A 22,036-nucleotide genomic window follows, 5' to 3' on the forward strand; every position below is an offset into this window, starting at 1 on the left:
ACTAGATGGCCCTCAGAGTCTTTTCCAACTCTGCAAATCTATGATTCTGTGAAAAGAGGTAAAGTACAGAATGCACATTAAATGCAGCAAAGTTAACAGGGGGGAAAAATACTTTAACGTTTCAAAAGAAAACATGACTAAAGGAAGTCAAATATAAAATGCACATTTAAAAGCAAGAGAATATTCATGAAGATAGAACACATCTGCTGCTGTTGTTGCCAATCCTGCGAATGGTGGTTCATGGTGGGTGGTGACTGTGGAAGCCCAGGCTCAATAACCTGAGTCTTTACTAAGAAACAGCCAAACTGGTCTCTCCACATGCATAGGAACTTTTCTTAAAGTAGAGAAGAATTCAGATTGCCGGCATCACCTTTCTTCACCCTTCCTGTAAGCTAAAACCTCTCTCAAATAAACTCTTACACACCTCCCACCTCTGGAATGTGGTTAGCTCAAACTCTTCCCAGGCTAAATCTCCTGCAGAAAGCCAAAAACTTCAAAAACACAGCTTTACTAATAATGAAAGAATTTGAGAGTTGGAGACATGTTTTAAAAGCATTAAATATGAATATATCAAACAAAAAGGCCTCTGACAAACATTAACTAGCACAGTTGCCAAATAAATAAGTTGGCCCTACAGCTTCTGCTTAGGGTTGCTCTTGTAAAGAGAACCCCTGCCTTACCATTCTAAAACCCTGAAGCTGTGTTGTTAGGGAGTCTTGGTTTTCAAGGCATTAAGGGAACATGAGAGAAATGTTCTGAATCACTCATGGTCCTCTTATCTTTGGAAGAGGCACTTGCGCATGAAATAACAGTGTTATGCTCATTGATAGGATCTTGTTTGGGAGAGGGAGAAAGAGCAACACCAAAAGTTTGCAAAAGGTTTTGTTTGGGCAAGTGTACAGCTAAACATGCTGGTAACACAGAGTGGATTTAATTGGAAGATCTTCCCACTGTATTGTGATGTAACCAATGGAAGTTGGTTTCATGTATTTTAAATTTAAAGCACTATCTAAAGTATGTTCCTTTGTTAGATGGGGCTCTTCTCTCTTCATTGTGGCAGTGGGAGGGGGGAATCCTGCTACAGCAGTAAATAAAGATCACCCTCCTAGTTGTATTTTAATCATATCAGCTGAGCCTCTTCTAAAGACCATGAGTTGGAATCAACCATGTATTTGCACCCACAGAAGCCAGCGCAAGGACCCCTGCTAGTGCAACAGAACTATTCCTCCTCTCCTTCCCCACCACACCTTTCGCTTGCACACATACTGTGGGATGGGTTTTAATAGGTAGGTAATTGCAATTTATCCCTCCAGGCTCCCACATATGTGGGCTGAATAGTTTTAAAATCCCACCGTGGGCAGCAAAAATTAAAAGCATAGGAACAAGAATCTGTAAAATATTGTTTTAAGCAAGCCCAGCTATGAAGTAAACTGGCTCTCCCTTGCTCACCCCGCTTCACGAAGAATCAGGCCACAACTTGGGAAGTAAGTTTAAAATAAGATTTACTTACTTTAAAATCACTCATTTGTTCACAGCAATGACAGCTGTAAAAACTGTGCAGGCAAAATACCATATTTTTCTCTCTATAAGACGCACCAGACCATAAGATGCACCTAGTTTTTGGAGGAGGAAAACAAGAAAAAAAATATTCTGAATCCCAGAAGCCAGAACAGCAAGAGGGATCACTGCACAGCAATTCCTCTTGCTGTTCTGGCTTCTCAGATAGCCGTGCAAAGCCTGCATTCGCTCCATAAAACGCACACACACTTCCCCTTACTTTTTAGGAGGGAAAAAGTGTATCTTATAGAGTGAAAAATACGGTACTTAAATTCACAGTATAACCACTTTCAGGCACGTACCTAAAGCTGGAGCAAGCACAGGGTACACCTGCCCTCATGGTTGGTCAAAGAAAGAGAGAAGAAAGAGGAAAAAGAAAGAAAGAGCGGGGAGGGAAGAAGGAACAGGAAGTACTATATGATCATTTCTCTCCAGGAGAGGAGGAGGAATGATTGAGCTCTCTCTATCAATTGCATTTCTATAGTCTGAGTATCTGCCTATCAGCAATACAGTTCTGTGGACTTAGCCCTTTCACATGCTAACTAGCAATAATACACATTTGTTAGGTTTGGCTGCTCCTACACATCTCCCACACATACCACCCCTATTTCCCTAATAATCACCCATCCTGAGAGGAGGAATCTGAGTTCTTCCATCCTATCGTTTGAGGATTGGACAATAAAGTTTTACTTTGTTTTCAATATATTCTGCAGCACCATCTACAGTGGTACCTCGGGTTACATACGCTTCAGGTTACAGACTCCGCTAACCCAGAAATAGTACCTCGGGTTAAGAACTTTGCTTCAGGATAAGGACAGAAATCGTGTGGTGGCGGCGCGGCAGCAGGAGGCCCCATTAGCTAAAGTGGTGCTTCAGGTTAAGAACAGTTTCGGGTTAAGAACGGACCTCCAGAACGAATTAAGTACTTAACCCGAGGTACCACTGTAATCCCTAAATGAGACAGCGCAGCAAGTAGAGTGAAGGGACCTGCACAAACTCACCCTCCTTCATGTGTGCACAAATGCCAAGATGAAAAAACAACAACAGTGCAATTCTAAAGCTTCCATAATCTTTAAATTACTGCCTGGTCCAATCCATTACGCAATCTTTCTGAGTCTGTATGTACTGGCGGAGGAAGAGGAGTGCAGGGGGAGCGCACTGCCCCCGGCAGCCCGATCCCGGTGGGGTGACATTGCGGCTGCCCCCCCCCCGCTCGGGCTGGGCGCCACGCCCCCCAGGACGTGCACCAGCCCCCCCGCCTGCTCTCTCCCCCCCCCCGCCCCCAGTGCCAGAGCATGAAGCTTCGTCACTGTCTGTATGTCTCTGCTTCTGTAGAACCAACAGGGGCAGACAGTACTAGATGTTCCAAGCCCCAAATAACTATGAAGAGAAAGAATTGGGAAGTGAAACTGACCACCAGTACACTATGCCTCAAAAGTGGCAACGAAGAAAGTAAAAATAAACAGGGGGAAATAAACCAAGACCACAACCCTATGCACATGAGAGTCAATAAACCTCACTGTATTTCTACAGAGGATTGAGATGCGGTGGAAAAGTTGATTTTTCTGCTAACAGCACATAGGAATTACATTGCTTGCTTTTGTATTTCAAAGGTTAGATTGCCCCTGAGATTCTCCCACCTCTTGCTATGAAGGTTTGATTATGTGGAACTGAAAGCAGAGGTGGGTCATTCTGGTTTGTGTAAATTTTGCTTTCTGATTACACCCTTTATGAAAATAAAAGCTGCCATAACCTTCCTGGAACAAGAGCCTCTCTCCAGCCAGCTGCTCCAAGTCAACATCACAGAATCTTAGCAGTTCATTATCACATGATTTCTTCAGCTACTTAAGCAGCTATGCACACACTGTCTTTGTTTTGTTGTGAATGAATCGCTTTTCACATGCTTCAAGCTGATAGGTTTTGAAGCAATGCAAATAAACACTCCAATTGTATCATGAGAGAGAAGACATTTTGGACTATTGCCATCAAAACAGGAGTGTCTTGTCACACATTAGAAATGAAAAGATTCCTTGTGGCAAAGGTTTTCATAGACTAGAATAGAGCTTACCTCAATCAGTGTCAGGGACTGGCTGGAAGCTGAGAAATGGCTGGAAGGGCCAGCCCATGAATCCTCAAGGGAAATCCCAGACTCAGAGCCTGGGGATTGGTGGAGGGACAACAAGAAGAGGTCAGAGGGAGAAGATTGGAAAGAGGTGCTGGAGGGACAACAGGGTTTAGTCAACAAGAGGAACCAGACTCCAAGGCTGAAGGAGGAGGTGGGGTCAAGAGGCTGCTGAAGTATCCTGGGAGTCTCCCTCTCTGGCTGTGACCAGCTCCCTTCCCTACTGGTCTCCAAGAACATACAGGATAATGAGGACAGAACCGAGACTGGAGGTGCTCAGACACAGCTTGAGACTACTTGGGAAACATCTGGTAGACGAAGACTCTTAGAAGTCATGGTAGACAGAGACCTTCAATCCTAGCAACTCTATAGGTGCAAGACCAAATGGGGAGTGTTGCTGAGTTGCCTACTGTTTCCTTGAATAGTTAACTTCACTGACAACTGATTCTGTTTCTTTGTGCTGACCTGCAACTGACTTCAGCCTTGACAATCAGGTAAATACAGTGCTATCCTCAGGTGGCAGATCTCAGCATGGATATAGAGAAAATAAAGATCTGGGAGTAAGTCTATGAGGCTTGAATTGTCTATCCACACCTCAGTTTTTTGCAAGGTAAGCACAGTGGCCATTTACAATAGTAACTGCAATAATATAATCTTCCTAGCTTTGCTATACCAATTTAACACCATGGTCTTGATTGACTGGGTCTTACATTAATAGAATCAAAACTGCTGATCAATCAATTTCACACCAAAAATCTCCCTTAATATTTTTTTTCAATGCTGGGAAGTGTGATGACTTTGAAGTGGATCTCGGACGGCTCATGCTCTCTCATTGGTTCCTAAGGCCAAACTGGTGGTCCTGCATAACATGACGTGAGAGATCTTGACTGGCTCCCCAACATCTTTTCCATTTTCTAAAAGCCATGGGGAGCCCAGCTGGGACCAGGGCCACGTCACCAACGAAGCAGCTTTAATTATTTCTCCATGTACACATGGGCATAACCAGGATTTTTGTTGAGGGGTGGGGCAGCCAGAGTTGTTGAGCTTCTTTTAGGAAATCAAAGTTGGGAAATCAAAATACCCTATGAAGAGGACATTACAGGGGGGCTGGCTTCTGCTGTGGGGGGTGGGGGTGGCAGAGCCTCAAATAATTGAGTACTTTCAATGCTTTTCAATAATGTTTGTGGATCTGGGTGGCTACACCCATGCCTGTACAGATGATCCCCATAGTCACTATTACACAGGGCACTTGTCTTCTGCTCATATGATTTGCCCTCTATGAGTAATAACAGCTCAGAGGGGATTGTGATATGCATCTGGGAACTGGCTTGCAATGGTAGGATTTAAGGCCCCTCCCATAGTGCCACATCCCAAATCCAAACTATTCCAGGGTGAGTTTCTGGAAAGAAATAAGCACATACAGTGGTACCTCAGGTTACATACACTTCAGGTTACATACGCTTCAGGTTACAGACTCCGCTAACCCAGAAATAGTACCTCAGGTTAAGAACTTTGCTTCAGGATGAGAACAGAAATCGTGCTCCGGTGGTGCGGCGGCAGCAGGAGGCCCCATTAGCTAAAGTGGTGCTTCAGGTTAAGAACAGTTTCAGGTTAAGAACGGACCTCCGGAACAAATTAAGTACTTAACCCGAGGTACCACTGTGTCTGGTTTTGGATGGTCCTCATCAAATTTCATTTGGCCCTCAACATTGCTGTTTTTTATGTTGGATGTGTGACCATTTATATTTGAAAAATAAAGATTGATGTTTTAACCTTGTGATTGACCTGCAGCATATGTCACATTAGAGATTCATGGGCACCCTGACAGTGATTGCTATTCAGTGCTGTAATAGAGTTGTCTGAGTGGATATGAGGATGAAACTTGTATCTGGGTTTGTTGCAGGGTCTAGGCTCATCTTAACCTTAGCTTCACAGTAACACAAATTAGTTCACAACTTAGGGGCTAATCAGTCTGGCAGGTAATGATGCTGAAGAAGTGAGGCTGGCAATGTTTGTGTTGCCAGTCAGTGTCTGCGATATAACAGTGTGAGTAAATGTGCTAAACGTGATCAGTGCAGCTGTCTCACTCTTTCCTGGCTGTTCATTATAAGAAATAATGCCCATAAATTTGCAGTTAAGAGGAATATTGGGAGCAAGTTGCAAGTGTGAGTAGAGATGAAACCAAGTGTATTTAAGTAGGAAAAAAAGATAAAAATACATTGCACTGATACAAGGCCGGCTTGCCTTTGTTATTGTGAACTGAATAAAGAACTTAACTGTTGTTAATCACCATATATACATTGTTATGAGTTTGGGGTCTCAGTATGGATGACACCCTGGGTCCCTTCCATGTGATTCTCTGTATGTGGGGTAGAATCTACAACAAGAAACCAGCCAAACCAGTTCCTTTAAGTTAATGGCTCCGGCTGGCCAGTTAAGCACTGCAATTTACAGGTCCAAAGAAGTTGCCATAGAGACAAATGAGTGGGCCTTTCCTCACCTCACCTGGCTGGATGCCGCATCATCCTAGGATAGGGTTGCCATATTTCAAAAAGTAAAAAGCAGGAGACCTCAAAATTGTTTAGCTTTCTTTTAGGAAACCACGAAAATTGTTGAGCTTTTAAAGACACATCCAAAAGTTGTGATGTCCAAGAAAGAGACATGCTTGCTCTCTGCTGGACTTTGGGGAGTGTTAATACTGTGAGCTCAGGTTTTACATATGTGTAAATAAAACCATATACAGTGGTACCTCGGGTTACAGACGCTTCAGGTTACAGACTCCGCTAACCCAGAAATAGTACCTCGGGTTAAGAACTTTGCTTCAGGATGAGAACAGAAATTGTGCTCTGGCGGCGCAGCAGCAGCAGGAGGCCCCATTAGCTAAAGTGGTGCTTCAAGTTAATAACAGTTTCAGGTTAAATACGGGCCTCCGGAATGAATTAAGTACTTAACCCGAGATACCACTGTATAGTACCTTCACTCCAACATAACTGAGCCCTGAGGAAGAATAGGATGCCCTGGCATCACTCGTGTGTGTGTGTGTGTGTGTGTGTGTGTGTGTGTGTGTGTATATATATATATATATATATATATATATATATATATATCTCCAGCCTTGGGGATACCACTGTCTTCAGCCAGACAGTGTGTGTGTGTTTGCATTCACACATGGCTGGTGCATATTTAGAACAAAAAGGCAAAGAACTAATGATATCAAATTATGCATGATGTGCAGAAAGAGACATTTCTCTCCCTCTCTGCTGTCACTAAAACCAGGGGTCAGCTGATGAAGCTGAATAATGGAAGATTCAGGATGGACCCAAGAAAGTGTTCTTTCGCACACTCAAAGTATGCAAAGTATTGGTACAAGTTGTGGGGTGCCCACTAGCTTAGAGGACTTAAAAGGGGACTAGGCTAACTCATGGAGCTGGAGCTCAGCCTTTCGGGGGCTGCAGCTATCTATTCCTTTGGAAGAATCTGACGCAGGATTAGAGGTTGCACTGCCTGCTGTACGAGTCCACCCTCCTCTGTATTTGTAAGTAAACACATATCTGAAAGCATCCTTATCTCTGGATAAGGAAACTGACCTTGTGGAGGTAGGTAGAGCCAACTGTCTTTTAGCACTATGAATTAGGGCTGCAAAGCAATGTTTACTTATTCCAACAGCCTGTAAACTAGGGGTCAGCAAACTTTTTCAGCAGGGGGCCAGTCCACTGTCCCTCAGACCTTGTGGGGGGCCAGACTATATTTTGGGGGGAGAAATGAATGAATTCCTATGCTCCACAAATAACCCAGAGATGCATTTTAAATAAAAGCACACATTCTACTCACGTTAGAACATGCTGATGCCCGAACCGTCCGTGGGCTGGATTTAGAAGGCAGTCGGGCCGGATCCGGGAGGCAGTTTGCCTACCCATGCTGTAAACTAATGACAAAAATTTCCTGACTTAATCAGGCACCACTTTAGACAAGTTGCTCATCGTGAAAGCTTAGGCTGGGCCACGCAATGTGAACCATGCGCTGTTTACTATATTTTACATACTCCCCTCTCCAGCACTGGAGGGCTTCACTACATTGATGTTGTATTACAATGACCATAATGGTTAGAATAATAAATACAGACACTGATTTTATTCTATAAAAGAGCAAACAGCAGTTCAGCTACCCAGCATCTCAAAGAAGGCTGCTTTATTTTCCCCAATCCATTCCATTCAACTGAGACTCCGTTCAAGGCTCAGGTTAAGACTGCACACTTCCTATAGGCATCTGGTTGTTGAAATTACAGGAGATGCAAAGTGCTCTCCCTCCACCAGATGGCAGCAAGACCCCAAAGCAGACTCTGGTCTCTTGAGTTGTTCAGTGTCCAGCAAAAAAATATCATGAAATCCAAGGGAAAACTTTGAACTACTAATGACTGGTTTTAGTGTCCTTGTTTGGTTTGCCTAGAAATGGCACAGAATAATCAGTGCACTCTTTTTTAAATAAAATAAAATATATAAATATTTATTTATTATCATATATTTATTCTTATAGTCTGTATCTAATTAGTATAATAAGTGTGTTGCTTACAATAAGCACAGCTTCCTAGTATGCTTTGCCACCCCTTTCAGTGATGTTGTTCAGCTAGTATGAATGTGGTACTAGGGGCAATCTGTTCCACTGGTGCTCGAGAGAGTAGTTATCAGTATCAGAAAAGAATTGTTGCTTCCAACAACAGCAATAAGAGAATCTTAGAGATACATCCACTGGAAGAGAGGATGTAAATTCACAGCCTGACATAAAGGCAGCCTTTAAAAGCAAGTTTATGAAAATATATTTGACAAAGATACTAACGCGACATCTGAAATTGCACATGCTAAAGTGGTAAAGCATACTCTGGGACCTTGCCCTAAAAAGGTGGAGGACGAAATAACTAAAATAATAATAAAATGCCACCTTTCAATAGATAAAACCATGCTCAAACCAGCTTACAACATGAAAAGATTTACATAAGTACAAAAGTAGTCATAAACAACAATCAAAACACATCAAAAAGCACAAGACAAAATTCCCACATAAAGCACAATAAGAGCTAAAAAAAAGATACAATAATTATTACAGGCAGTGAATATTTTGTGTGGGGTTCTGTACCTTGCCTCATGTGCGTCGGTGGAGAACACATAACCCTGCCTTGCCCCATTATACCCTGCCCTTTTCCGGGTTCAAAAGGATCTGCACATCAGCGGTCGCATGCCAATTGGACACATGCAAAATTGGTTCTGCCTGTATCAACAACAACAAATTAACAACCCCCCAAAACAATACTCCAACCCAAGAGTCCGATGGGCAGCCTTAGCTTTTGTAGTTGGAATCCATCAATCAGGCCTCACCCTCCCAAGCCAGATGGGAAAAGGCTGACAAGGCAGAGAGCAGGTCTTCCAGGACTCACAGCCAATAGATACAGGCAAAGCCTGTTGTGAGGTGCAAAGCTGTGGCATTAAAGGGGCAATTGTGAGCATCAGTCTAACTCCCCAGATAACAAAGCTCTCCCGCTTCTATTCCAATGCATCTCCCTACCCCTAGAGAAGACTGTTCACATGTACCTGTGGAGGAACCCCAATGCGTCTGCTGTGGAATCCCTGTGCATTGCAGATGAAACTGCAGCATATTCTTCTGTAGGGCAGTCGTCTTCAGTTGGCTTGTACACAATCTGGGTCATATCCAATCCAATGCTCCATGAACTATCTCCTTTTAAACAAACAGAAAAGAAAAGAAGACGGAGAGAGAGCATGTTGTTTCCTGCCAGAGTACAATGAGAAACCCCCTTCCATTCCCCCACATACAGAAGCCAAGCAGCCTTGCAAATGGATCATACTTCAGCACAGGCCATGGGGCGTGTCATCCACTGTACCCGAAGAGAGCAGGCTTGGTTACAGGGTGCAGGCTACACACAAACTGCCCTGTATTTTGAGCCCTTGCCACCACTTGCTCATTGATCTGCCCAGCACCTGCCTGCTATTGCTCAAACAAATGCTGTAATACAGGAGTGGCCCTGCCAGCATGCATTGCATGAGAATGGCAACACGTGCCCCTGCATGATGCCTGCTGTTTTGTGTGGCCAGGTGTGTTGGGTTTGCTCTCTGTATGGTGAGTGAGGCCTACCAGGTGCCCTCATCTATATTGGTAGCCAGATTGAGGCTTTCCTCTCACTCGGGCACTTGACGAAATAGGATTCAGACTTTATATTAGTGTGACAGTACATCTCCCCCACCTCTGTGTAATATAGTGTTTAATGTACTGATTTGATTGGTTGACCCTTTATAGCTGTTGTTTAACAACTGTAAGTCAGCTAGAAACTGCTTTGTATTGGGCAACTAGCAAATGTAGTAATAATGATTTTTAAAAATTGTGTTTTATTGATTACACATGGAGTAAAAAACTAGGACACAACGAAAACAAGCCTCTTAGTCACCCCACCCCACCCCATTCCTCATTGCTGAAGGATAATGCAAGGAAAGGAAAAAGAATTTAATCCAGGATGCTGCTCCAACACCTGGCATGCGTTGCAGATTATATCCATGTTTTTACGATGATGAAGTTATTATTACTAATACTAATTCTTATCCTTTGGTGATCACCTGTAGCCGAGTAAGATTGTCTTCCATAAACACGGTCTTAACAGTGAGTCCGTAAGGGACTGCGGAGGTGAATTCTGGATCCACACGTCCTTCCACAGTGGGGACATAGGTTTCCGGGTGGGAGTAGATCATGGTAGGGGTTTGCCAAACGTGCCTTCCTCTTAGCGCGTTTCTCCTTTTCGCTCAGAGTTTGTGCTTCTTCAAAGTCCATGATACCTTTGGTAAAGGCTGTTCTCCAATGGGAGCACTTGCAGGCTCCCATTGTTTCCCAGTTGTTGGTGCTTATACTGCATTTTTAAAGACTTGCCTTGAGCCAGTGTGGTGTAGTGGTTAAGAGCAGTGGACTCGTAATCTGGTGAACCGGGTTCGCGTCTCCACTCCTCCACACGCAGCTGCTGGGTGACCTTGGGCTAGTCAAACTTCTTGAAGTCTCTCAGCCTCACTCACCTCACAGTGTGTTTCAACCTAGCAGTTCGAAAGCACGTCAAAGTGCAAGTAGATAAATAGGTACCGCTCCGGCGGGAAGGTAAACGGCGTTTCCGTGTGCTGCTCTGGTCACCAGAAGCGGCTTAGTCATGCTGGCCACACGACCAGAAGCTGTACGCCAGTTCCCTCGGTCAATAAAGCAAGATGAGCGCCACAACCCCAGAGTCGGTCACGACTGGACCTAATGGTCAGGGGTCCCTTTACCTTTACCGTCTGTTGAGCGTAGGGGGCATATTTCCCATAGATGGCCTTTGTGACTTTAAAGAAACTGTGCATCATGTGTGTCGGCTAAGAGAGGGATCTCTTGAGCTTTTTTATCCACTGGGAATTCTTTAGGTCTCTGGTTCTCCTCAGCCTTAGGGCTGGCCTAAGTTTTTTTTCTTAGTGGCGCTGTTTCTATCTCTGCCAGATTATCATTATTAGCATTAGTAATAATACTAATGTGGGGTAGCGTTTTGGACCTGGGAGACCTGGGTTCAAATCCCCACTCAGCCATGAAGTTCGCTGTGTGTCCTTGGTCCAGTCACAATCTCTCAGCCTAACCCACCTCACTGGGTTGTTATGGGACTAAATGAGGCAGGGGGTGTGGAGGGGGAGAAGCATGTACTGGAAGCTACTGGGAAGGTGGGCTCTAATAAATGCAGTAGATGAGGCAATGCCTAGTTTGTGCTAGGTAATTTCCACAGCAATGCCTTGAAGCAAACTGCACACACTCTCTCTCTATATATACAGTACAGTATTCCGTTTTCCTGGAGAGGCTCCCACTCAGGCAGGCCTTGACCCCCTCCCGCTCCCCGCCAGCCTACAAGGGACGCCCCCGCCCCTCTTTCCTCGACGCCCCGCCCGCTGCCCCCTCCGCGCTCCCTCCGCCGAAGAGCGGCCCTCCCTCCGGGCGGACCCCGCTCAAGCCCCTCCTGCTCCAGTCGGCAGCAACCCGGAAGCGGGCGGTGCTGGAGTCGGAGCCGTTTCCTGCCCGGGAGACAAGCGGCCAGGGTGGGATCTGTTGCAGCGGACCTGATCCGGAGCCATGACTCACCAGACCGGCATCCACGGTAAGGAGAGCGGGGAGCCGCTCACCCCCCCCTTTTGCCTCTGCGCCTGGGCAGCTCCTTGGCGCCCGCCCGGACCCCGAAGGCTGCCCCGAGCGGCCCGCCGGACGCCAGCTGCCCCTCCACCCGTGCAGCCGCGCCCCGCTCCGAATCTGCCTTTCCTCTGCCCTCCTCGCCCCTGTGCCTTGCTCGATGCAGCCTTGCATCTCCCTTTGCAAGGCAGCAGTTAAACGAGCTGGATCCTGTTATTATTATAATAATCCCGCTGTCTGTTTGGAAAGGGATGCTGCACCAGCGGCGGCGTCTGTTCTGGGGAGGCTTCTGAAGCCCAGGGGCATCCGTGCGAAGGTGGCTGGCTGGCTGGGGGACATGCCTTGAATTGAAGGCTAACTGGCTGCCTTGGAGCCCGGAGATCTCGCAGGCTTCTGGTGTTTCGACCTTGCACCCCCCCCCCCCACAAGGCAATGAATGCCCCCCTGAAGCACCATTTCTCCCAAATGCCTGACTAGCCCGCAGTCACCTGAGAGAATCCATTTTCTTAGGTGCTCGTCCAATGGCTGTAAAGAACACCAGTTTTCCTTAACAGAGTTTGCACAGTTTACCTGGAGCGGTTGGTTCTGGGTAAAAACTGGTATATTCTTCATAGCCCCTGCTGGCTTTGACTCGCCTGGATTTTCCAAAAAACACCACCACCAAACCCCGGTGTGAGGATCATCTTTCCTACCCAGCCCTTAGACCCCACAGATGCATATGTTCTGAATGACTGTGGCTCTTTGGGAGCCCTGAAATTCCTTTAGCCCCTTCTCTTTTACATGTGATTTTCATATTTGTGCAGCAGCTTCTTTCCTGTAAAAGCTGCAAAGGCACCCCACAGCACTTGTTTTGATGCCAAGCCTGAGACGGCTGCTTCCTGAGCTTGTATTTCTCTGCAAAGGATCTGTAGGTAGCAGCTCTTCTCACCAGAAATGTGTCAGCCTTTCCTCTGCTTCTCCATTATCTCTTAACATGTTCAGCTCCGCAGCATGAATCATAATTGCAGGAACCATTTCCCTTTCTGCGTAGCAGGCAGCTCCTTCGCTTCAGTGTTCCTCTCTGTCTCTGCCTTTAGCTTTCGCCCGGTGATCACACAAAAGATAATCACAAACATTAATATTCTCAGGTTCTATATGCATGCTACGATGTTGCTGAAATGCAGTGCAGGATTGCAGCATAGGATGGCAGTACTTCAGAAGGCAAAGTGATGCAGAATGTACATTACTATAATTCATTAAACAATTGGGTATGATGTATGAGAATTGTACTGATCAAATTACTGGTAACCATGGCAAAAAAAAAAATCTATGCCCTTTGTCCTCCTATTTTTAACTTCTTACGAAGAATTTCCAGAGATAAAAGGATGCAGAATGTCACTCCAGGCCTAATCCAAACCTAGTGTTGTTTCAGTTTTAATCCTACAAAGAAAATGCAGACGTCTCATGTTGCGAAAATCTTTGCAGGCTGCAATAATCCAAGAGGGATTGATCGCTATGAGGATACAATTTGATATGACAGAGCAGCAAGAAATGTGATTGGAACCAGGATAATTTCTTAAGAAAGCACTCTGCAAATGCTCTCCTAGGTCATGTTTAAACACCCATATTTAACCTTGAACTATTCTTTTGGGTGGGTTGGATCTCTGACGAGGATTTTCAGGGTTATCACAAGATTATGTTTCTTAGGAGTGTGATAAAGTGATGACCAGGATTTGTAAAATTAATTCATATTTATAATGTAGAAATACTGTTAAGGTAGGTGTTGGAGTACCTGAAGACCTGGCTGAATCAAACATCTGGATTTTACTGTAGGGAACAATTGTATGGGTACTGGTAGCTTTCAAACTTTTAATAACTGTTGTCTTTACATGTGTAATTCTGTAGTGGCTGCAGAGATCTTACAATTTCAGTTCATTTAGCAGCAGTAATGAGTTATTGGCCTCTGCAGCCACAGCAGATGCTGTGATTCACCAGCAGTTTGACCTCACCACCAGAGGTGCACTCCATTGTCTCTTGTAATTTAAGGGTCCTTCATTAGTTTTGGATTAAAATATATCCTTGGATTTGAATTAGTTATATGTGGCAAGGAGCATATAGCTGACTCCAGAATGAACTATATTACATTTTTCTTCCACATTTCTTCCCAAGAAGCTCAAGGCAATGCATATACTTCTCTTCTTTCCCACATCACCTTCTGAATAACCCTTCAAGGTAGCTCAGGCTGAAAAACTGGCCCATAGTCACCCCGTGGGTTTCATGGCTGAGTGGAGATTTAGCCTTGATCTCATTGGTTCGACTGCAGGTCTTTGACTAGTAGACCACATCATCTGTCACCACACACCTGCTACACACATGTGTACAATGTCATGCTTGGAAGTAGATACAGGAGTATCATGAGCCTTCTGCAGTGTGTAGACATCAGGTGTGCTAAATCAACCTTCTGAAACCCGAGAGAGGCTCTTTCTGGGAGTGGCAGTAATTGTTCATAGTCTCACACACTGTAGGTGGTGGTCCATTAATTTCAGCATTCTAAGAACAGGACTGGACTTCAGGATATAACTGATTAGAGCCTTTGCTCTTGTCTGGCATCTTGTTCCATATGCATCATGTCTCTCAGTACAGCTATAGTTGCTTCTGGAATAAAACAGAACTTCTGCATGATCGTGGACTGATTTTGCACCCTCGGATCCACTCCTTCCTTGTTCTCTTGCTACAGGTCTGTTTACATGATGAAAGTTTGAGTGAGTGGTGTTCTGACACCTTGACAACACCTTCATCACTTTATTTGTGCAGTAGATTTTGCAGTTTCCCATAACCGAAAGCAAACCCACAGCAGATGAAAATGTGGAAGAACAGGGGTTTGCCCACTAGCTACTGGAATTTATTGCTTGTGTAACCAAACCTGAGGCAAGCCTATTGACTTGGATTAAGAACTGCAATTTAATAGTCCTGTTAACTACAGCATCTTTAGATTTTTTGTAAATGGGACCTGATGAAATCACAGGCTTGCGTTTTCTTTAGTTATCTAAATACTTTGATGCTTTGCCTGGGGAAGGTTGACTTTGCTTTGACATAAGTAATTTTTCTTGTCTCTATTTATTATGTGCTGAAATGTCTCCTAGGGTAGTTGACATATTTTTTAAATTGCTACAGAAGAAGATGCTGTGATGTAGCTAGGTATGGGAAGGGTTCATTTGAGGTTTTGTTCATTGTAAACAAACTGAAGGCAGAGATGGTGGATCGCTCTTCCCCCTATATAGTTTAACTACCTTGAAATCTCAATTGAGGTTTTAAATGTGCTATAAATTATGTAACATAATCAATATAAGTATGTAGGAGCTGGAGATGCTAAAGACCTCCTGGGTCAGCTTTTTCGCCACTCTTGACGATGCAGAATTGTTACCTACTATAGATTCTTCCAGGACTTGTCCACTTCAATTGCAGTGTATCATGCACTGATGTTTCCCCCCCTCCCAGCGGTCTTCAGGCGTCTGTTGTGCAAAGCAATAGATCTTGAAATACCTGAATGCTTCCTGTTGTTAAACACCTTGGTGAGATTCTTTTGGCAAGAACTTTACATTTATGGTCCCTATTACTTAGTGGCTCAACCACTACTACTTGGCAATGGAGCAAACTGTATTTTGGCCTCTGCTCCACAAAGAGTTTTTGTGAGAAGCAAAGAAGGGAAATCAGTTTCCTGATCAACAAGTACATGGGAGAAGTTGGAAATGCTGTAATGAGGAACACAGACTATGATTTCCTTATGACGATACTATCCTTAGAAAATGCTATCCTGATACATTTTTGTTCGTGTTTCATATTCTCATTTAAAGTGCCATAGGACTTTGGGATACATGGGTTCAGTGCTGATGATCTCCACAAATGTGTTAAGTCCAAGTAAAGCATGCTTTGGCCTCTCAGGGGTAAGAACCAGAGTCAGCACTGGCGTGTTGTGCTTAATAATGCTCAGTCCTATATATAATTTCTGTTTCCTTTGTTTCTGATTGTAAATGAGACCACCAGACTTTGGAGTCCAGGACTCAACCTTCCATGCCTTTAAGCTAAAATTTAAATTGCTGTTATAGCTTGAATTTTCCTCTGTTGGGTAGCTGAAATCGGACAGCAGCAGTTTTATCCTGTGTCCTATGCATGCCTCTTCAGAAGTAAACCCCACTGAGTTCAGTATGAATGACTTCCAGGTAAACATGTATAAAACTGCTTTACAGAGCAATCCTAACCATGTCTGCTCAGAAACAAGTTGAATTCAGTGGGGCTTACTCCCAGATCAGTAAGGTTAGCCTTGCAGCCTTAGTTGTCTTCCTAATCACATTCCACTTTTGTCCAATATACTTTTTAGGAAGTAAGGAGCATTAAGCATGATTCACTTTCAACATTGATATGTCTTCAAATTTGTCCCCTCTAGTAATCCAAACATTTACCTGTGTGAAGCCTCATTTAATTCAGTATGACTTATTTCTGAATCACATGATTAGGATTGTGCTGTAGCGCATTGAAGTACTAAAATGAATTTTTGATTCTTTGTTGTAGCAGACTAAAACAGCAACTGCCCCTCTAGAATTTGTGTTTTTGCAACGGGACCTTACGTTGAAGGGCAGGTTATAAATGCAGTGAATGACATGGAAAAGGAACAGTGTGAAAGACGAACATTTCTTTGCCTGCTAATGGAAATCCCCACTGGGCCACCTTGGGCCAGTAATTCCCTCTCAGCCTTACCTACCTCACAGGATTGTGGGATTAAATGAGGAGGGGGGAAAGCATATACACCACCACAAGCCCCTTGGAGAAAAAGGTGGGAAATAAATGCAATAAATAAAAATATATCAATAAAATGCAGTCGGGATTATTTGAAGAAAAATGTCCCAGTTCTTTGCAGAGTTTTAATATCTAACCCTAACTGGGAGGGGCAGGGGACTGGAGCAGAATACAAGAACCAAATGTGGCTTCATTGTTCTGTGCTCCCGTGCTGTGTTGAAAGGAATCTTCTGTTTAGGTATATATCTCAAATATTAAGAACGTAGCAGTTTGCAAAATCTGAATAGATGCTCCTATCATTTGTACCAAATTGCTCTTCAGGTGTTACCTTGCAGCTCTTGTATGTTGTTGCCCCCCCCCCCCCCCCGCGCGGATCTGCCCTGCCCTGGATTATTTTATCCTGAAAACCTTCAGTGAAATGCTTGTAATGCTTGTAACAGTCCTCCCTACCATGAAATGGTTCTTGAGTTTATTCTATCAATTGTATTGCTTGTGGTGGTTAGTAGAATATTATGCCAGATTGCCCCACCTTTAAATTCCCAAAGCTATTTTCACTTCACAGCTGGTAATCCATCAAAGTCGTGGGCTTGCTTGCACGGTTGCTCCTCCCACCCTCCGCAAGGTGTTGCAGAACTGGAAGATGAATACAAGAGAAGCATCACTGCTTATTATGAGGCATTATAAAAAACCCCAAATGCTATGGGTTATCTCACCTGAGGAAGAATCTATAAAATGGCACTGCTGAATTTTAGCAAAATTAACCAAGCATAACTATCTGGTTCTAGTCTCACAGCTAATAACATTAATTAGAGTCATCATTCTTTGCTGTAGGGCAAGTTCTAAAAATAATTGAACACAGATTGCCTAATTCCTACTGTACCTTCTAGTTTGCGTGGGGTGTGTGTTATACGTTATAAAGAATGGTGCTGCTTTTCCACAGTCTCATTGCATGATTATGGGAATGTTCTTAAAGTGCTTCATTAAGCTATGACTTTTGTTCCAGGTCCGATTTACCTGGTGTGTTCTCATAATCATTAACGTGGATTAGCACCCCACCCTTTTTAACTAATAGAGAAGCGCAGAGGAACCTTCCCTTTTATTTAGCTAATACAGTGGTACCTTGGGTTACATACATTTCAGGTTACATACAGTTCAGGTTACAGACTCTGCGAACCCATAAATAGTACCTCGGGTTAAGAACTTTGCTTCAGGATGAGAACAGAAATCGTGCTCTGGTGGCGCGGTGGCAGGGGGGAGGCCCCATTAGCTAAAGTGGTGCTTCAGGTTAAGAACAGTTTCAGGTTAAGAACGGACATCCAGAACAAATTAAGTACTTAACCCAAGGTACCACTGTATAGGTTTCTATCAACCTGCCCTTTATGGCAAACCACTTTCAATCCTATATAGTTATCTCAGTTTTACCCACATGGCAGCCTTTTTCGAGGGCAGGTTAGGCTGAGACAATTAATGGAAGGTAACTGTGATCCAAACCCCAAGTAAGGCCCACTGAATGCAGTCAGAAGAATTGACACGTACAGGCATCAGCTCTCCAGGATTTCTGTTGGTGGACATTCCCAGCTGTACTTCCTGTTCCCGGGAAGTGAACCTGGGACCTTCTGCATGCTGGACAGAAGCCACACCACCAAGATACAGCCTCTCCACACAACTTCCACATGTGGAAGTTGGTTTTGTTGTGTGAAGGGTTTTTATTTGACTTGTCTCGTGTTTCTCTCCAGCTTTTTATTGCTGTATTGCCTGCTGTCCTGAAGTGAAATATACTCTTTTGCTTACATTGCAGCCTTATTATGCGCTGACAAAATAAAAAAATTCCTTCCAGTAGCACCTTAGAGACCAACTAAGTTAGTTATTGGTATGAGCTTTCGTGTGCATGCACACGTCTTCAGAGACACTGAAACAGAAATCACGCAGTGGATAATCCTACTGGCCAGATGGCGTGGCATGTATAAGGAGAGAGCTCTTGCTGCAGGATAGAGATAATCTGTAGGTTGTCGCTTGTAAATCATCCAGTGGGAATGCCGACTCCCAGACTGACTTTTAAGCAAACGATAAAGCCTGATAGAATGAATCAATTAAGACATCGAATTATGTTGCCTGGAGATATTGAGGCATCACCTGGAGAGCCCATGACTTTGGAGCAAAAAACCTGATCCATGTGTTCCAACTGCTAGGTGAGGAAGGCACTGGAAGGCTAAACTGTACAATGGCCATTCTGTGTGATAAGCTCTTTGTGCATCATGTATTTGGCAGTATTCATCAACCAAACTATCAAAGATGGACGGGTAAGGGCAGTTCAGGTGGTACCTGAGTAATGACAACAGTGTGTGCTGCTTTAGCACTTTTCTGGGAAGGTGGAAGATCTGACTTAATTTCCCACGTGCAGGGAATCCTTTTTTTAAAAAAAAAAACCTGTTGGAGCATTTCATCATGCAGCTGTCCTTCTGTATTCTGGAATAGTATAGTCCAGGAAGGACTGTATCATGTGCTATTACTGCACATTTGAATTGGTACCAGGTGTGGGCTTTCTAAAAGAAGCCTAACTTAGCACTTCAGACAGCATGAAGACAAGACACAGTGAGAATGTTTATTTACTGCTTCTCTCTCGATAGAAAATTCTGATGGCTTTGTTTCACTGTGCAGTGTTTTTAAAAAGAGATAGAAAATGAAAATTGGCCACTTTGTTCCATCTTCTGTTGGGTATTACTAAGTGGTGAATAAACTTGTCCGATTTAGCTGCCTAGGTAGTTAATGTACTTTACTCACCCGTTGCTTACTTGGAGAAGAACTTCAGTGCACAGTCTAAGAGCTCAGTTGCTGTCAGCACATTTTGCAATGAGAAAATACAAAAGAGACCTTTCTGCAAGGTGACTTCAGTATGGATTTGCTAGGTATTAAATCAAAGTCCCTCTGCCCTGAATCATATGGGTCAGTGGGCTGCTTTAGTAAAGGCCTGCCAATTTCTAAAGCCTATTCTCACAAGGCTGTGATGTAGCCAATGCTCCATCTGGCTGCCTCTGGCTTTTCCAGTCTGGTAGATAAAACGCCTTATTTGCATTGCTGTAAAGTGGTGTAACAGAACAATTGGCAGCCCATCTTCCAAATTCTTAGAAGTATTTTTAAACACCACATTCTAGTGACAGCCTTCTCTTGGAACGGAAAGCATGTGTGGCTCTGCTCAAGATCTTTTGTTTGCTGGCTGGTGGAAAGGGGAATTTTAAAATGGAAAAGGAATTTGGTTCATGTATTGCCTTTCTGATTTAAGATAGGAGGTTCTGTATTCTTGCAAGTGTAAACATTACAGTGGAGGAATGGGGAACCTCAGGCTTTAAGGGCAAATGTGGCCCTCCAGGCCTCACTATGTGGCCCATGGCACTTTCTCAAGGCCATACCCCCTTTTTCTGGCCCACAACGCTCACTGGTCCTGTTCTGCCACCTCCTCAAGTTCCTTGAACTGTGATAATGCCTCTTTCTTGCCTGAGCGGATAATATAATGTGTGCGTGTGGAAGTAAGAGAGAGAGAAACTCTGATTTTTGTCTTGCTGGAGTGTACCCTGCTGTGCAGAGGTGTCACATCTGTTGTTCCTACCCACTTTTTGCCCCTGGCCCTGCCTATCCCTGGCATGCGGCCCCCAGAAGATTGCCCGCCCACTAACATGGCCCTCAAGCTGAAAAATAGGCGCTAACCTTGCTATGTATTGTGCTAAGAAAGACATTGCCTAGTTCTTGGATGACTTCGTGGGTCAACTGTATATTTTTTAGGGCCCTTTAACATTTTTACATGAGCACACTTCTTTTTTGTCTTTCACATGTCAATACATTGCTGTTTCTACATAAATATGGTTTATTTATTTACATCATTCATAACCCGCTCTTCATTTTTGACACAATCCCAGAGTGGGGAGCAACATTAGAATGCAATAAAACAACAGATACAGCTGAAAGAAAAAAGCAGACAGTACAGTAGCGCACAGATGCCTCAACCTAGGCAAGGGGCATCGCTTCACGATGACAAGCCGGTCTTTGCAAAAGCACAGCAGTTGCACCTGCCAAAGAGGCAGGATTGGGCCTCAGCTTCTTGCCCTGTCTACACCCCGGTGGCAAATGTGTGTTCACCACTTTGCAGTTTTCATGGGTGAAGCAGGTTGTATTCTGAGAGACTCTCTTTTCATCTCTGCATCTGAGATGGTGGCCTTCCAGATCTTCTTGGGTTCCCATCATTCCTGATCTTTGGCCATGCTGGCTAGGGGTGAGCCTGACAGTTCAGCAGCATCTGGAGAACCACTGGTCCCCCAGCTCTTCTTTTACGAACTAAAGTTTTTACTACTGTGTTTTAATGTAACCTGCCTTGGGACCTTAGGGGCCTGTGAATAAAAACAATGAAACCGAAACATGGTTAATTTCAATGGGACCTGAGCAGACACAAAGCACAGTCTGCAGATCTGGTTGGCAGATCAAATTATTATTTTGAATGTTCTTACCAGCTCCGTTCCATACCAGAAGCTCCCGTTGTCCTTTCCGTCGCTTTGTGGAGAGTGCTAAAGGCTAGTGTGTTCAGAAAATGGAGAGGAGGTTTTTTTACACAAACAAAGGAGCTGCACTTGATACAGAGCTGTAATTTTGTCTGAATAATTAAGGCCCTGTGAAGCTGAGCGTTTAAAGTTATCCAAGCAGAGGAAACCCCCTTGGAAACAGTGTGTTTAAGAACCTTTTAGTGTAATAAGCTGATTGTCAGGATCCATCCTTTGGGCTCTGGGGACCTGACACCTGACCCAGCCGTCTCCAGTCATTGCCCGACTCTTGGGAGGGTGAATGACAAGCAGCTATGAGATTGTTTTACAGGCTTGGAGTTCAGGGAGTAATATATACACCGGCAGGACTCTCTGGCTCTTTGTGAAGTTGAACTACTAGGGCTAGATTTCAGACAGGAGGGACTTGTTGTCTTGCAAGTAACCCCTCCGTTTCTTATCGGGAGTCCATCGGAAAGCAGGGACAGCTGTCCTGAATTTTGATTGCCTCCATGACCATATCAGGGACTTGTTTATGAGGTCAGTAAAATGCATCCAAGCCAAACATGACAGTTAAATCAAAGCTTAAGACCCCTGCAGGGAGTGACAACACGGCCTAGAAATGCTGACCTTTGCCATGGCGCACTGAGTCCTGGAAGCCTTTGGAGCAGGTACTTAAGAAGTACTGTGTCTCAATTAGATGGGCCTGAAGCATGGCCACCCTCCACCCCCAAAAGCTGAGGCAGGTGCATACAAGTCGTACTGAAACATGACAAAACTGCAGAAGAAGAATTGGGACTCTAGCCTGGGTTGGTGGCATAGATATTCCTCAGCTATTCCTTCTGGAGTTAAGCTAGCCAGCGGCATGCTTCATTCA

General features: G+C 44.2%; 1 protein-coding gene across 7 annotated transcripts in view; it reads left to right on the forward strand.

The window, feature by feature from the left end:
* Positions 1–11,686: 11,686 nt before the first annotated feature.
* TWF2 (twinfilin actin binding protein 2) overlaps positions 11,687–22,036 on the forward strand; it is a 62,148-nt gene continuing 51,798 nt past the window's right edge. For 6 of the 7 annotated variants that reach the window (XM_028718757.2, XM_028718758.2, XM_028718760.2 and 3 more), the window contains exon 1: positions 11,687–11,834. In XM_028718757.2, the coding sequence (XP_028574590.1) occupies positions 11,810–11,834 (25 nt within the window). In that variant the 5' untranslated portion in view covers positions 11,687–11,809. The remainder of the gene's footprint in view (positions 11,835–22,036) is intronic. The other variant, XM_028718759.2, reaches the window with a different exon arrangement.

This window comes from Podarcis muralis, chromosome 2, assembly GCF_964188315.1.
Source record: "Podarcis muralis chromosome 2, rPodMur119.hap1.1, whole genome shotgun sequence".
NCBI classification, from domain to species: Eukaryota; Metazoa; Chordata; class Lepidosauria; order Squamata; family Lacertidae; genus Podarcis; species Podarcis muralis.